At 28.8% G+C, this 14,527-nt stretch overlaps 3 protein-coding genes across 3 annotated transcripts; 1 reads left to right on the forward strand and 2 right to left on the reverse strand.

The window, feature by feature from the left end:
* The first annotated feature begins 66 nt into the window (after positions 1-66).
* Positions 67-6,765, forward strand: Wdr79 (Telomerase Cajal body protein 1 homolog). The gene is made up of 5 exons (XM_074252568.1): positions 67-347; positions 1,290-1,815; positions 3,454-3,686; positions 4,487-4,918; positions 6,517-6,765. The coding sequence occupies exons 1-5, from the start codon at positions 203-205 to the stop codon at positions 6,537-6,539; spliced, it is 1,359 nt and encodes a 452-aa protein (XP_074108669.1). The 5' UTR covers positions 67-202; the 3' UTR covers positions 6,540-6,765.
* A 39-nt stretch (positions 6,766-6,804) lies between these two features.
* LOC141533595 (uncharacterized) lies at positions 6,805-9,813 on the reverse strand. The gene is made up of 2 exons (XM_074252566.1): positions 9,491-9,813; positions 6,805-9,413 (listed from the first exon to the last, which is right to left on the reverse strand). Exons 1-2 carry the CDS (start codon positions 9,639-9,641, stop codon positions 6,919-6,921), a joined length of 2,646 nt encoding a protein of 881 aa, XP_074108667.1. The 5' UTR covers positions 9,642-9,813; the 3' UTR covers positions 6,805-6,918.
* Positions 9,814-11,489: 1,676 nt separating this feature from the next.
* LOC141533638 (large ribosomal subunit protein uL16m-like) lies at positions 11,490-13,612 on the reverse strand. Its single transcript, XM_074252630.1, has 6 exons — positions 13,410-13,612; positions 13,239-13,310; positions 12,244-12,401; positions 12,033-12,167; positions 11,837-11,947; positions 11,490-11,760 (listed from the first exon to the last, which is right to left on the reverse strand). The coding sequence occupies exons 1-6, from the start codon at positions 13,447-13,449 to the stop codon at positions 11,545-11,547; spliced, it is 732 nt and encodes a 243-aa protein (XP_074108731.1). The 5' UTR covers positions 13,450-13,612; the 3' UTR covers positions 11,490-11,544.
* Between the last annotated feature and the right edge of the window lie 915 nt (positions 13,613-14,527).

Consider the following 14,527-nt stretch of genomic DNA (forward strand, 5'->3'; position numbering starts at 1 on the left):
AAAAGTTTAAAAAATTATTTCAGACGTCTTTATATACCCGGCGAGCTTATTGCTTCTATTGCTTGACATAACCTTGAATTAAAGTTAAAAGTTGGAGTAAGTAACAAGTGTGATTCGTGATTGTTTGTAAACAACAGGTAGAAAATGATTTTTAAATTAAAATAAATAAAAATCAACAATCAAGTTTTAACAGAAAAAAACAATGGATAGTGAATTACTCAGCGAAAAAATGGTCACTGATCAAATTTTACCGTCACCGGATGTTGGAGAATCGACAATTGTCGACAGCTTAGATTTGCCGAGCCAAGTCATTGATAAGTCTGAAATAAACAGTAGTGAAAAAACAGGTCAGAAAATTTATGAAAATTAATTTAGCAGATATTTTATGATTTAAGGAACTTTTGTACAGATAAATTATAAAGTAAAAGATAATGCTGAAAGCCGTCAGCTGTTAATTTGAAAAAATTTATTAATAAATTAATTACAATAAAAAAATGCTTCTGAAAATTTTCACTTGTGATTTTTATTAATTTTTACAAGTGAAACTTTTTAATTTAATTTTTTTTATAATAATTTAATTGCTATAAAATTCTAAAAAAATTTTTAATATCTGTCAACTTCAATGTCATAATAAAAGACCTAGATTTCGACACTGGTCTAAGTGTTTAACACTTGCAATTTTATTCTATTTAAAAAACTAAATGTTCTCAAAAAACTCATTTTCTTGAAATTTATAATTTGAAAATTATATCTATTAATTTATTAGAGTTTTTTTTTTTTTAATTAGAATAAAATTGCAAGTGTCAATAACTAGGCCAGTATCGATAACTAGGTCTTTTACCTTAGTAAAAAATGAAAAAAAAAAAAAAAAATTAACATGTAGGAATTTTAAAAAATTAAAAATGCAATTTTATAAGAATAATTTTTCGGAACTAATTTATTTGTTAAATAAAATTAAATAATGATTAAGTGATTGATAACTTTGATGTCATAGACAATTTTCATCTTTTGAAAGTTTAGTTATGATGCTGAATTATTAATGATGCTGAATTTAAAAAATATCTGTCAATTTCTTGAATTTTTATAATAATTAAATAATCATGAAAAAATTATAATAAAAAAATTCCACATCTAGAAATTAAGATCAAATTAGAAGTGTAAATTTTTAAAGAATGTTTTTTTTTTATAATTGATTTTTAATAAAAATCAATAAAATTGTCAGATGTCTGTTGAACACGGTATAAAAAAAAATGAATTTTAATTATAATTATCTAAAAATTAAATTACAGATGAACTGGCACCTGTAAAAGTAGAAGGATCTGAACCGCAGGATTCAGTAGAATCAAAACCTGAAGAAATTTCCTTCACTTCTTCAGAAAAAACAGACCAAGTTTCAGAGCCTCTAGATGCTGAAAAGACTGAGGTAATAAACTTCTATGACTGGGCTCAGATACCGCGGCTTATTTGCTCAGTTGCAGAAGAACCCGCGACTGAGTTGGAAAATCTGACTCGTGGATGTTCCTGGTCGCCGGATGGTACGTGTCTTTTGGTACCGTCAGCTGATTTTAGGATCCGAGTTTACGAGCTACCTCGAGAACTTTATTCAGGATCAATGCCGATAGAGCCTTTGGCTCCATTGAATCCAGCGTTTAAAGTTAAAGAGGGAGGTCTTGTTTATGATACTTGCTGGTACCCGTGGATGAGCTCTTGGGAGCCTGAAACTTGTTGTTTTCTCAGTACTAGTAAAGAAACTCCTATTCATTTATGGGATGCCTTTACAGGGGCTCTGCGTGCTACTTATCGAGCTTATAATCAGTAAGTTTACGTTTATTGCTAATATTATAATTATTATCATAAAAAACTTAAAATTGTTCAGTAATAATTATAATTAGCAACCTGCGGTCACTATGTGACTGCTGAGGTTTACGAATTGTGGATAAAAAAACTTTAGCTTAATGATTTTTGGATATCTCTAATCACACTATACATAGTTTGGGTACTTTTGAGATAAATTTAAAAAATAATAATGCTTTCACAGAATCAATAATAAATGATTTAATGGACAAATGTGACGGAACAAGTTTATGAAACCAACAAACTACTGAAAAATCCTCCAAAAACAACATCAAAAATTGACTATCTCTGAAAAAATATAAAACCGTGAAAATATATAAATTATTGCCATGACTTTATTGATGTTACCAAATTTAAATATAAAAATGGCTTTAAAAATAATACTATAACAAAATAAATAATAAAACAAATTTTGCTTATCGCGAAATTCGAATCTATCTATAACTACTTCAAAACCTTATTATAATAAACTAGCTGTTACCCGCCCGCTTCGCTGGGCATTTTATAGAATTGTATTTTTAGGTCTAAACTTGAAATTTAATTAGAGTATTGTTTTGACTTTCACAAATTCCAAATTTCATCAAATTAGCATATACTTTTTATCCATGTAATTATTCCAGCTAATATTCATTGTAACTTACAATGTGCAATCATTATAATGTTTGCGTGGCTTTTTTTTCAAAAATGAATAACAATTGACACGAAGAAAAAAATTTGAAATGAGAATTTGGAGTCTATGGGAGCTATAGCTTGGAAATTAAAAATTTTTAATGTTAACATCCACCTTCGCAAACCCCTGTGAGATGAACTATCGTAAAATTTTTTTATAGATTATTTCTACATCTCTTACAGAAGATTCCTACCAAATTAGGAGTCGATAGGAGCTATAGTTTGAAAACGGGAATTTTTCATTTTTAACGCCCCTGCAACCCCCCTTGTGGGTGGAATTTTCTAAAATCCGTTCTTAGCTGACCTCTACTCGGCGAAAAGAATATTCCTGCCAAATTTCAAGTCTCTAGGTCTTATAGTTCCAGAAATATCGTGATAAGTGACTATATCTATAGAAAGTCTCCTATATGTATATGTATATAAAATTTTTCCTGAATTTTCTTTGCTATAAACCTCACGAAGCCCGAGACCTTTCCAACGAATGCAAAACCGTGGAAATCGGTTCGTGCGTTCTGGAGTTATAGCGTCAGGAAGGAAAACCCGACTTATTTTTATATAGTAGATTAACTATTGCTGAAAAAAAATACAAAACATTGAAAAGGCATAAATTCGGGTCTCGACCTTTCTAATAATACTAAATTAAATATAAACAACTCATTTTATAATATAAATAACATCAGAGACCCTTTTTTTATTCTTTTAATTATGTAGATGATGAATTTTAAATTTTGTAGAACCAATTTAAAAACAACTATATTTTTTTTAGACAAAATTTGTTCCTTTTTTTTTTTTTTTATAAAATTGAGAATCTTAATTTAAAAAGAAAACAAAATTGAATAAATCTTTTTGTTATTACTATTTTAAATATTTTTTTTTTTTTTATTTTTATTTATTGTAAAAGATCTAAACATCGACTCATATATTTTTCAGAGTTGATGAAGTCGAAGCAGCAGTTAGTGTACAATTCGCAGAGTCTGGTAGCATTATATGGTCTGGATTTAATAACGCGCTGCGATCCTTCGACACTAACAGACCTGGAAGACAAATAAACGATGTATTCTTAAAAAACGACTTTTCGAATACGCGTGGGATCATAAGTTGTATCCGTGATAATCCAGCAATGCCTGGGTTAATCGCTTTTGGCACTTACTCTAAATGCATTGGTAATTATTATTTACAATTAATATCGTTAATCAAAATTATCCAGCATACCATTGATAAAATTCAGAATTAGAAAAAAAAATAATAAAATGTTTTATTTTTTATTTAATAATAAATTCTAAAACAATTATTATTTATTATGAATAATAATTCTGATTATATATTTTGAAATGCCTGGATTTTTTTATTTGGATCAAATTTTACAATAATAATATTTGATTTACTATTCAAGATATTTTAACTTTTAATTATAGATGATCTTTATAAATTTACTTTTTTATTAATAATCTTTATTTTTGGATTAATTGTTGCAGTAATTTATATTTACTTTATAACATTGAATAAAAAGTAAAACATTTAATTTTAATCTTTTACGTCCTAAATTTTGTTGGTTAAAAAATTTAGCAATTAGAAAGAAAATATTACTAATTATTTTTTAAATTTAGTTATGAGAGAGAAATCACTAGTAAATTTTCTAAGAAATAAGTAAAGTAAAAGACCGAGTTATTGAAACTGGCCTAATTTAACATTTGCAATTTCAATCTAATTAAAAAAATGAAAATGTTCACAAAAAACTAATTATCTTTAAGTTTATCACTCAAATTATATTTATTAAATTATAAGAGTTGATTTTTTTTCAATTAAAATAAAATTGCAAATTTCAATAACTGGATCTGTTACTTGAATTAAATCTAATGCAATCAACAAAAATACTATTAATGATGTTATAAATTATTTTTTATCATATTACTTATTATAATTATTGATTAAAAATTCTAAACAAAGTATCTAATTTATCCAGGATTATACAAAGATGGACCTCTGTGTGTCTTAAATACTGACAGCGGAGTAACCCAAATAGAATTCAGTCCTTGTGGTACCAAATTATACTCAGCAGTAAGACGCAGCAATGAATTCATTTGCTGGGATTTACGCAACCCAGGTATCATCTTGAACTCGTTCGAAAAACGGCAAGCTGATACTAATCAGCGCATACAATTTTGCATCAACAACAATCAAATTATTTCGGGTGGTACTGATGGAATAGCAAGAATTTGGACCCTTGATGACTCAGCTGACACAGATCTTTGTCCCTCATGGAGTGTTAAATTATCGGATGACTGTATCAATGGAGTCAGTGCTCACAAAACGCTGCCTATATTGGCGACTTGTGCTGGCCAGCGATTTTTGGATGAAGACAAAACCAGGGACAACAGCGTTAGACTTTGGCATTGTAAGTAATCAAATATTAAAAATTAAGGGGTCATTCTGGTTTCCGGACTCGAAAACAGCTAATGTTCATGATTTTTTTACACAAAAAGTATTATAGACATTAAAAGTAAATTTATTCAGCTCAACATATACACTCTTGAATAATACTAAAAATATCTAAATTTATTTTGTTTTCATATTTTTTATATGAATTAGCAATGGGTGAACGAAGTTCCTTGAAAATGGTCGTATAAAGCTGAGTTACATGATAACTTGATTATTGCTCAACTAAAATACAAAAACCAAAATTATTTACCTTCAATATATAAGTAGCTATTGCATCAGCTACAAAGATTAATATTTATTAATAAATGACAAAATGATGAACATTAAAAAAAAAAAAAATTATGTATGTGTACCAGAGTACACAGGTAAGAAGTTAAACTTCTTTACGACAAATCATTTTTTTACTATTTATAATTTCAGAGAAATTGGGTAGATAAGGCTAAAGAAAAAAAAATTTTTTCCGTATTAAATTAAAGCTATTTTAGTATTATAGGCATATATACAAATAATATGAGTAATTCATTTTATTATTGCTCTTATTATAATTATTATTATCATTGTTGTCATTATTTAGACTGCCATTATTTAATCTAAAAATTAGTTAATCAGTTTACAAAAATTGTATTACGAACTTTAATATTCATATTTCATGTAATAACTTACTCAATTACACAAGTTATGACTAAATAATTGGAATGATCTATTGAAAGTAATACAATTATATGATGACAGTTAATCTTGTAGACATGCAATGATTTTGTAGAATTCAGAATGAATAAATAAATCATTAAAAACGAATAATTAAAAAAAGATGTACGTATACATATTTTTATTTTCTGATTGTGTTTTATTTTATTTTTAAATTATAATTTGATTTATTTTATTAATTGTTTTAAGAATTAATAATGTTTACTAGATTTATCCTTTACGTCGCTATACTGAACTTTGATTAAAAAAAAAAAAAAAAAAAAACATGGTGCATTATTGAAAATCGTGACGATTTTTTTTTTACATTGCTATAAATTTCTCTCATACGTCAATAAAGAAATTTCACTTCAAAAAACTGAAAAAAAGAGGGTTTTTTTTTTTTTTTTCACAGTTTTTAGTCCTCAAAAAAATAGTAAAAATTAAAATTTTGATTTGGTTGTAGCTGATATAATAGCTACTATTATGTAGAATAAGTGGTTTTAATTTCATTAAGATCGGGTCAGTGGTTCCGGAGAAAAACCTAGTTCTGACATAAACGCTTTTAAAGTTTTTTTAATAAAAGAAAAAGTCTTACCTAAAGTCAATCAAAGATGGCTAGCACTATACAAAATTTCTTCAGCCTTCTTCAAAATTTGATTTTCTTTCATTTGAAAATTCATATAAGCATTGTAAAATAATATGGTTATAGTGGTCCGTTCACTTAGTAATTTTAACACAATGTTTTTAGATACTTGTACGTACCTTCAAAAAATGTAAAATAGCAAATTTATTTTAAACCAGAATGACCCATTAACTTACCAATTTCATGTAATCATGTGTCTAATAATTTTATTGTAATACTCGTAGGTGGAACTGCAGCTCAAGACTAGATCAAAATCAAAGTAATAAATAAGATCTAATATTTTAAATTGTAAATAACTAAATTTAAATAAAAATTATAAATTAGGTATAAACATTTATTATAGAAAAAAAATTGCGCTTTTGTCAATATCAAGTAAAGCAATAACTTGCTTTGAATATATTTATATAAAATTAATTATTACTTAATGTAATTTATCATTGGTTATTAAAAAAATAATTTTAAAATAAGACAAAGTTGCGCTTTTGACTTTTTCAGTAAATCATTTCTAATTCTTAATTTAAAAAATCAATAAAATTAAGTCATTAAATTTTCAAATGTAAATACATATAATTTTATGTGAAAAATAATAATAAATATTAATATTAATTAAAAACTAGACACGTCCGTTAACAAGCCGTACACTCGTCAGAAATATTAAGCCTCATACTCCTCCTCGAAGATCTTCTACTGGGAGTAGTGGTGTTTTCCTTCTCCGCTAATTTATGACCCGACTTCCTCTTGGGCATCTTCACCGGGGATTCATTTTGGTTTTCCTTCTCTTTCTTAATTTGAGCCTTGGCAGCCCTGACATTCACACGACTGACATTGCTGAGTCCTGTAGTATTCCCAAAGAGTTTTTGTATCAACATCTTGGCAGCTTTCGACGGCTTATCAGCTTCTTGGTTGGCCACTTTCTGAACAATCTCACCAACGTTAGTATTTTCTTGACAAATAGAAAAATTAACTTTAGTCAACGATTTATTGAGATCTTTCACTTCAGTTTTCTTTTTCTTCAGAATACTTTTCCCAGGAGTCTGATGAGAATTGATATAACTAATAGAACTATCCAGCTGGACTTCTGGAGTTTTAGCAGCGCGGCTTCTGAGAACCCTCCCCTCTGGAGTTTTATCAGCCGAAGCTTCAGCTTGGAGTTTTTTCTTCCTGGCTGCTTCAATAAAAGCCTTCATGTTACTCTTCCCTTGGACCTTGGGCTTAACAATCTTTTTGCCCTTCTTCTTGACCTCGACCACTGGAAGTTGCTCCTCATCTTCAACCCAGTTCTTCTCTTTTAGCTTCTCAACGTTCGCAAACCGATCATAGCAGTTTTTAATCTCCGGCTCCATCATCTCCCAGAACCCACGAAGATCATCGCTCTTTACCAACAACTCCTGATTGTTGGACTCGCAATCATCAACCAGACGGCTGAACCTCCCGAATTTCTTTTTTATCAATAGCTCGGATTGACCAATCGCTTGCTGAATAATGAAATACCCTTCCTCTCCCTGATTTTCTTCTCTTATTTTTTTCCACTCGTCACACAAAGCTTGTAATTTACTGGTCTCTTGCTCCAGTAAGTGTTTGTAGTATTTCGCAGTCTTAATATTATCCTCCCCGGAAGTGTTCAGCATTTGAACCGTATCTTTGGTGGGAATCTCTCCTCCGAAAGAATTGTTCAGCAAGCGGTCTCGTTGTTCCTTTCGACCTCTGTTTCCTCGACCCGTAACTATGTACGGAGACAACGCTGCCAGGAAAGGAATTTCTTTTTCATCATCAGCTTCACTTTTTGGCGTCGTAATTTCGGGCTCACTTAGTTGAGATTGGTCTAATTCAGGCTCTATTTGATCGTTTATGGTCTTTGGTCTCCGACCTCGTCGAGAAAGTTTTGCTTTTTTAGCTGGTGATTTTGAAAATTTGTCTTCTGATTTTTCAGTATCTTCTGGAGTATCAGTCCTATCAACCTCATTCGTCACCTGAGATTGAATCTTCGTATTAATTATATCAGGTTTATTTTCTTGCGCATCTCCAGATTCAGCCTCAGTCTGATTGTTGATAATTTTACATTTCCTGTTTCCTCGAGAAAGTTTTGATTTTTTCGCTGGAGATATTGAAATTTTATCACTTACTTCCTCAGAAATATCTTCAGATTTTTCTAAATCTTTAATAAGTGTCTCGCCATTGTGTTGATTTTTCATCTCAATTATTTCAAGTTTACTAAATTGAGACTTGTTTGACTCAGACTCAGTCTGACTGATAGTTAGAGACCTTGACCGAGGAGTTTTTGATTTTTTAGCCGAAGATTTAGAAACTTTAGCATCTACTTCTTGATAAATATTTTCAGATTTTTCTAAATCTTTTTTAGCATCAAGTGTTTCGTCAATATTTCCTTCAACAAACTGGGATTGATTTCTCGCCTTAAGAATTTTCGGCTCAACATCACCTGGTATTTCTTTTAATTTAGATCCATCACCTTGCAATTTATTTTGTGAATCAACACCGTGAAATTTCTTCATCAAACTAACATCTTCTGATTTTTTAATTTTGTCATTAACCAGAAGACCATCTCCAAAATTCTTACCAATTTCACTTTCAGTAGATTTAAACGAGCTGGCGATAAGTTTTGAGATTCTGGAGGATAAGTCTTTCTTGGTGAAGTTTTCAGTTTGAAGAGGAATCGGCTCAATACTCGGTGGTGGCTTGAAGACATAATTATCAGGAGCGATAAATTTGAATTTACTGGACAAAGGTGTCCCCTTCCCCTTACCAGGAGTTTTTGTTTTGTTAACTGGACCTGGAGTTTTTATTTTACAAGCAGGACCTGGAGACTTTGGAGCGAGAGGTGATTTAGGAACAAGCTCACCTTTAGCTTTCGCTGCTAGACGCTTCGCAGTAGCACGAGTAATTTTTTTTACTGGTGAAGGCTTCTTCGGAGGATTTTTTTTCCCATGACAATGTTGCATTGGAGGATCTGCAGACTTGGGAGAGTAAATTTTGTGCCGCGTCACGCCGACGACGAAGGCGGGTTTCTTTTTAGAAGCCTCTATTTTTTTTTTAATATTTTTCTGGGCTTTCCAGAGCTCTAGACGCTTTCTCCGATCCAAATTACTACCAGCATCTCCAACATCTAGCGTAAGTAAAAAATTATCAATTTGAGGTTAAAAAAAAAAGTATTTTTTAAAATAAGACTAAATGGAAACTTACCTTCCTGGACGTCAGGCACAGCGCGAACTTGGTTAAACTGTTGGGCTCTTTTGTCATTTCGCTCTTGCCGTACTTCTAGAGCACGGCCTAGACGAGCCTCCTTGCTTACAAAAGCTATTTTTTTCCTCTTGAATAAATTTGCACGCTCCATGGTTTATAATTAAACAGTTTGATGATATTTTATGACAGATAGTTTCATTCAATATTTGTAAGAATTTTTATAAAAACATATGAACGTTGAGAAACAAATTTAACTAGTTTTATTTACTCTGTTTTTCTTTCACAACTGACCACAATCAAAACACGGCGAAGGCTAATGTGTAACGACTATTTTTGAATTACAAGTCCACGCTATAATTTCTATAATTCATTTTCAATGCTACCAACATTTTTTTTAGTGCTGTCAAGTTTTCAAGATGGCAATTTAAGCGCGCAAATTCAAATGCGCCGAGCGCGCTTCTATTGCTTTTACTCTGTTTTATCGATTGATCTATCAGCTAGGACTTAAAAAAATTTGAAGTACACTAAGTACGTACGTTCCAAAATTTTTATTTTTTATTTTTAAATTTACAACAAAATTTTTGTAAATTTCCAAAAATCATATACAATTATATCGGTTACTAGGTTTTTTTTTTTTTTATTTTATATCTTTTTGTAAAGGAAAAAAATTTTTTTTTCAATAGTCTTGAGAACGTGGGCATGGTGCAATTTTTTTTTTACAGTGAAACTGTTTTTATTCGGATTATGATACCTTTAACCGCTGATTTTTCGAAGTTTCGCTATTTAGGATGCGGTGCGGTTAAATTCCATAAATTTTACATAATTGTCAAAATTGACGTATAGACTATTATTTTTCTTTTACTATTCTATTTTCAATGAAAAATATAAAATATTATTGCAAAAATATCGGATCACTTTAAATTGTTGGTTGAACGTCAAAATTTATAGTCTAGTCGAAAACTATCAACAACATTGAATCATTTTAAATTAGCAATCTGCTGGCTGTGTGATCAGTTGAGAAGCTTGTGCTTTAATTACAAACAGAATTTGAAATTATAATGATAATAAAATATATTGTTTATACGCACGTATAATTTAATCCTCGAAAATAATTACTTTATAGAACTATTGAGACATTTCTTACTTTTCTTCCCTAGGGGTGTAATATACTATTTTCTGAGTAGCTTGTCGTTTTTGCAGAAGAATTAGTTTTCATTTCTTAGATGTAAGGCTAAGGATATTTAAACTAAGAACAATAAAAAATTATTTTAGTATGTATATAAGCTCATATTGTAATCTATTTATGTATATAAAAATGAATTGCTGTGCGTTAGTCTAGCTAAATCTCAAATACAGCTTAACCGATTTTAATAATTTTTTTTGTTTTGTATGTTATCGTTCAAGGATGGTTTATAACAAAAATTTGAAAAAAAAAAAAATCATTAGTATTAAAAAATCGAAAAATTAAAGAGCAGTCGACATGTAATCGGGATGTTTTGGATTTAAATTCCAGTACGAGCTATCCGAATTTTTTCTCACACCTATCTATATACATAAAAATAAATAGCTGTGCGTTAGTCTCGCTAAAACTCAAAAACGACTGGACCGATTTCTTTTCGTTTTGTTTGCTATAATTCAGGGATGGTTTCGAAACAATAAAATTTTTGGAAAACCCGAAAGTTCATCTAAAGAAATCAACAGATCTAAAATTGTTAATCGTTTATTTTGATTTTCAGGCGATAATTAAAAGCGAGTTTCATTTAATAACTTGACAAAATTTTAACCGCACTTTATACAGCTAATATTTATTCTTTATCGAAGTAGTTTAGAGTTTAAAGATTGATAATCGCTAGTATTATTTAAATACAAACCAGTCTTAACCGATACTCCTTACAGTTAAGATATATCTCTTTAAGTACTTAAAAAAAATTCATTACTTTTAACGTGAAACTTCTTTAACAAATTATTTGAAATAAAAGCTAAGAAATTGAACAATTACTTTTTTACCATAATTAAATTTTTATTTGATCCCTTAATAATAATTTACAAAAGACTTATAGGTGTTTACAGAACCAAAGTTTATCAGATGGCGTGATCCAGTTATGACAACCAGTTAGGTTGTTTTGAATAATATACTTCCAAGTCCAGGGATTCAGATTAGTTTCTTCGAGAGTCTCTTCTTCAATGCGTTCTCTCTCTATCATCTCATGAGTGATAGCCTTGGCCTCAAAAGGCATCTTCATCGCCACGTTCTCCAACACCCTTTGGATCTGCAAGACAAATTCGTCAATTACTCACTCTGATAATTACAAAGCTTCAATATTACTACTGAACAAAACTCAGTACCTGGAAATATTCGACATCACCACCGATTTCGAGAATCACCCTTCCAGCCTTTATCGGAGTCACATAGTGATCTATATGTCCTTTACCACCTCCCATTCTTTGACCTTGTCCCTAATTTAATCCAGACATCGATTAAAAATTTATTGTATATATTTAATAATTTTTTTGATTGCCGATTATTCATAATTAAATCTACCTTTTTGGTCATTGGCTGCCAAGGCGCGTCAACCCGCCAAATGGCGAACAACTTGGGAAACTCCTTGAATCGTCTTACAAATGTCATACGCGCCATCTCAAAGTGCTCGTACTTCAATCTTCCTCCTTTTAAAGCCTATTTTAAATCACAAGTAATTTTATTATAAAAATTATCAATCATTTAACTCAAAAGTTTTTAATAATTAACTCACAATTATTCCATACTGTTTATGAATAAGTGACGTATGTATTTCTTCAGGACCTCTCATCAATCGCAATTTCTTTTGCATCTTAAATGGCCTAATCACTCCTTGATATTGTGGTACTTTTTCCATAATCTTTAATCTCATTTTCTCAGGGTACTCGATATCTGTTATTAATTATTTTAATCAATAATTTGTATTTTTACATTATTAATTAAAAAGACAACTCATAGAAAAAAAAATTATTTTTATTTAAAAAGTTAATTAGTAATAAGATATTTCTTTTTAATTGCATTCATAATCTTCTTAAATTTTCGCGAATGACTTTTTTTTTACAATAATGTATTTACTAAAAAATGCACAAAATTTGTCTGATAAATTTTACGGGCATTTTCTTTTTTTTTTCAACAAATAAATTAGAATTAAAAAGTTATTTTTCAAAGTTACATTCTAAATTTTATTTTTATTTTTGTATGCAAAATTTTAGGATACTGAAGTTAACAGATATCTGACAAATTTTTAGATCTCTATTACAATTATATACTTCTGAAAAAAATCCAGATAAAAATTTTACAAATAGAAATTTAGAAACATTATAAAATTGAATTATTTAAAAAATCTTTTATCAGGAGCATTTGGATATAAAAATCTTAAAAATTAATAGATGTCTGCTGAATCATCTAAAGTCAACAGATAGACCATTTTTATTATTTTTTGTAAAAAGTAAATTAGTATGAAAATTTTTTAAAAGATTGCAATCATAATTTTTTGGAATTTTCTTTGTAATTTATTCGTTTCAAAACTAAAAATTGTAAGATGTTTGTTAATTTTAGTACCACAAATTTTCTTCAACATTACTGAATTATTAAAAAATAATAAAGTAACAATAATCAAATATCTGTTAATTTTTTATTTTATAAATTATTTAAAAAAAAAATCAACTTTAAAATTAAAAAAAAAAAAAAAAACAGATGTCTGTAAATAAAAATAATCATTAGCATTACCGCTTTTTGGCGAAGGCACAGGATACCTTTTCAATCCCATTGATTGGTTCATTGCAACAACTAATTTATCCGCTAAAAATTAACAATACACATTTATAAATAAATAAATAATTCTCAATTAAAACAAAAATAATTAAACATAACCTACAAAACGGTTATTAGATATTTTACCTGACAGAAGTGAACGTTGATTTATTTTCATTAAAAACATTTTGCTAATTGTTTATTTAACTCTAGATTAATTATTTGTTTTATTTATTAATTAATTTTTTTAATTTTTTAATTTAAAAAAATTTTTGAGCAACCTACTAAATAATAACAATAATTCAATCGAGTATTCAAGCTCAATAACAGCTGAGTTTTCAAGTTTGGCGCAGTGTGGCCAGATCGTGCTCTTTTCTTACCCCCACTTTGTAGGACACTCTCATCTGACTATATTGAAAGCGGTACAAAGTGGGGGTAAAAAAATCGCACGATCTGGCCACACTGGTTTGGCGATCGATAATCGAATCAACAATCGATTGTTAGAGTTATTTCTTGACAGGTGAAAAGATATCGATGAAATTCAATTCTATCCTGAAAGTGAAAATTGTTTAATTACGCGTACTAATAAAAAAAAATAGTCAATTTTAGATAATTACCATATTTGTGATTGTGATAATAAAATTCACACAATTTTGTGTTTTAAATTAGCCCGCAAACAATTTTTTATAATTTTTAACTTTTTTGTAAAAAAATCTAAAATTTGCTGTGGAAGTATTTAAAATTTTTCATGAAAATTAATATGGTATATATTTAATAATTTTATAACAAATAAATCATGACAAAAAAAAATAGAAGAAAAATGACATGTAAAAATTTTTTTAAATAAAAAATGCAATTTTATAAAAAAAATTTTCTTGGAACAAATTTGTTTGTTAAAAAAAAAAATAAAGAAATTGTCAAGTGACAGCTAAATTTAATGACATAAAGTTTTCAAATAATTTTTTTTGCATTGATACTTATTTTATGATGATTAAATTATCAAAACTTTAATTTTTTAATTGTTACAACATTTATTTTAATCAAAGTTAATTTCCAATAAAAATATCTTTGTGCTTTTTTAGTTAATCCTATAATATAAAATTGATGATTGAACTGAAGTTAGTTTAGTATCGAAAATCTCGAAAAATGGTGACTGATTCATTATTGGTTAGGATTAACGCGCGCGCAATTTGAATTCCTAGTTTTTTTTTTTTTTTTTATTATTAGAATGTAATTTGCGCGCGCCTGACTATGGCTTTGAATGT

This window comes from Cotesia typhae, unplaced genomic scaffold (assembly GCF_013202065.1).
Source record: "Cotesia typhae breed Kobodo isofemale line unplaced genomic scaffold, CoteBio_Ctyphae scaffold_121, whole genome shotgun sequence".
Taxonomy (NCBI): domain Eukaryota; kingdom Metazoa; phylum Arthropoda; class Insecta; order Hymenoptera; family Braconidae; genus Cotesia; species Cotesia typhae.

Bases quoted from the DNA above. Each gene is read 5' to 3' on its own strand.
- LOC141533638 (XM_074252630.1), bottom strand. From the start codon at position 13,449: ATGTTTTTAATGAAAATAAATCAACGTTCACTTCTGTCAG. The intron at 12,402-13,238 runs GTAATGCTAATG...AATTAATAACAG, and splicing joins TGTGCCTTCGCCAAAAAGCG to ATATCGAGTACCCTGAGAAA. The intron at 12,168-12,243 runs GTGAGTTAATTA...GATTTAAAATAG, and splicing joins ATAAACAGTATGGAATAATT to GCTTTAAAAGGAGGAAGATT.
- LOC141533595 (XM_074252566.1), bottom strand. From the start codon at position 9,641: ATGGAGCGTGCAAATTTATTCAAGAGGAAAAAAATAGCTTTTGTAAGC. The intron at 9,414-9,490 runs GTAAGTTTCCAT...TACTTACGCTAG, and splicing joins TGTGCCTGACGTCCAGGAAG to ATGTTGGAGATGCTGGTAGT.
- Wdr79 (XM_074252568.1), top strand. From the start codon at position 203: ATGGATAGTGAATTACTCAGCGAAAAAATGGTCACTGATCAAATTTTA. The intron at 3,687-4,486 runs GTAATTATTATT...TAATTTATCCAG, and splicing joins CACTTACTCTAAATGCATTG to GATTATACAAAGATGGACCT. The intron at 4,919-6,516 runs GTAAGTAATCAA...TAATACTCGTAG, and splicing joins CAGCGTTAGACTTTGGCATT to GTGGAACTGCAGCTCAAGAC.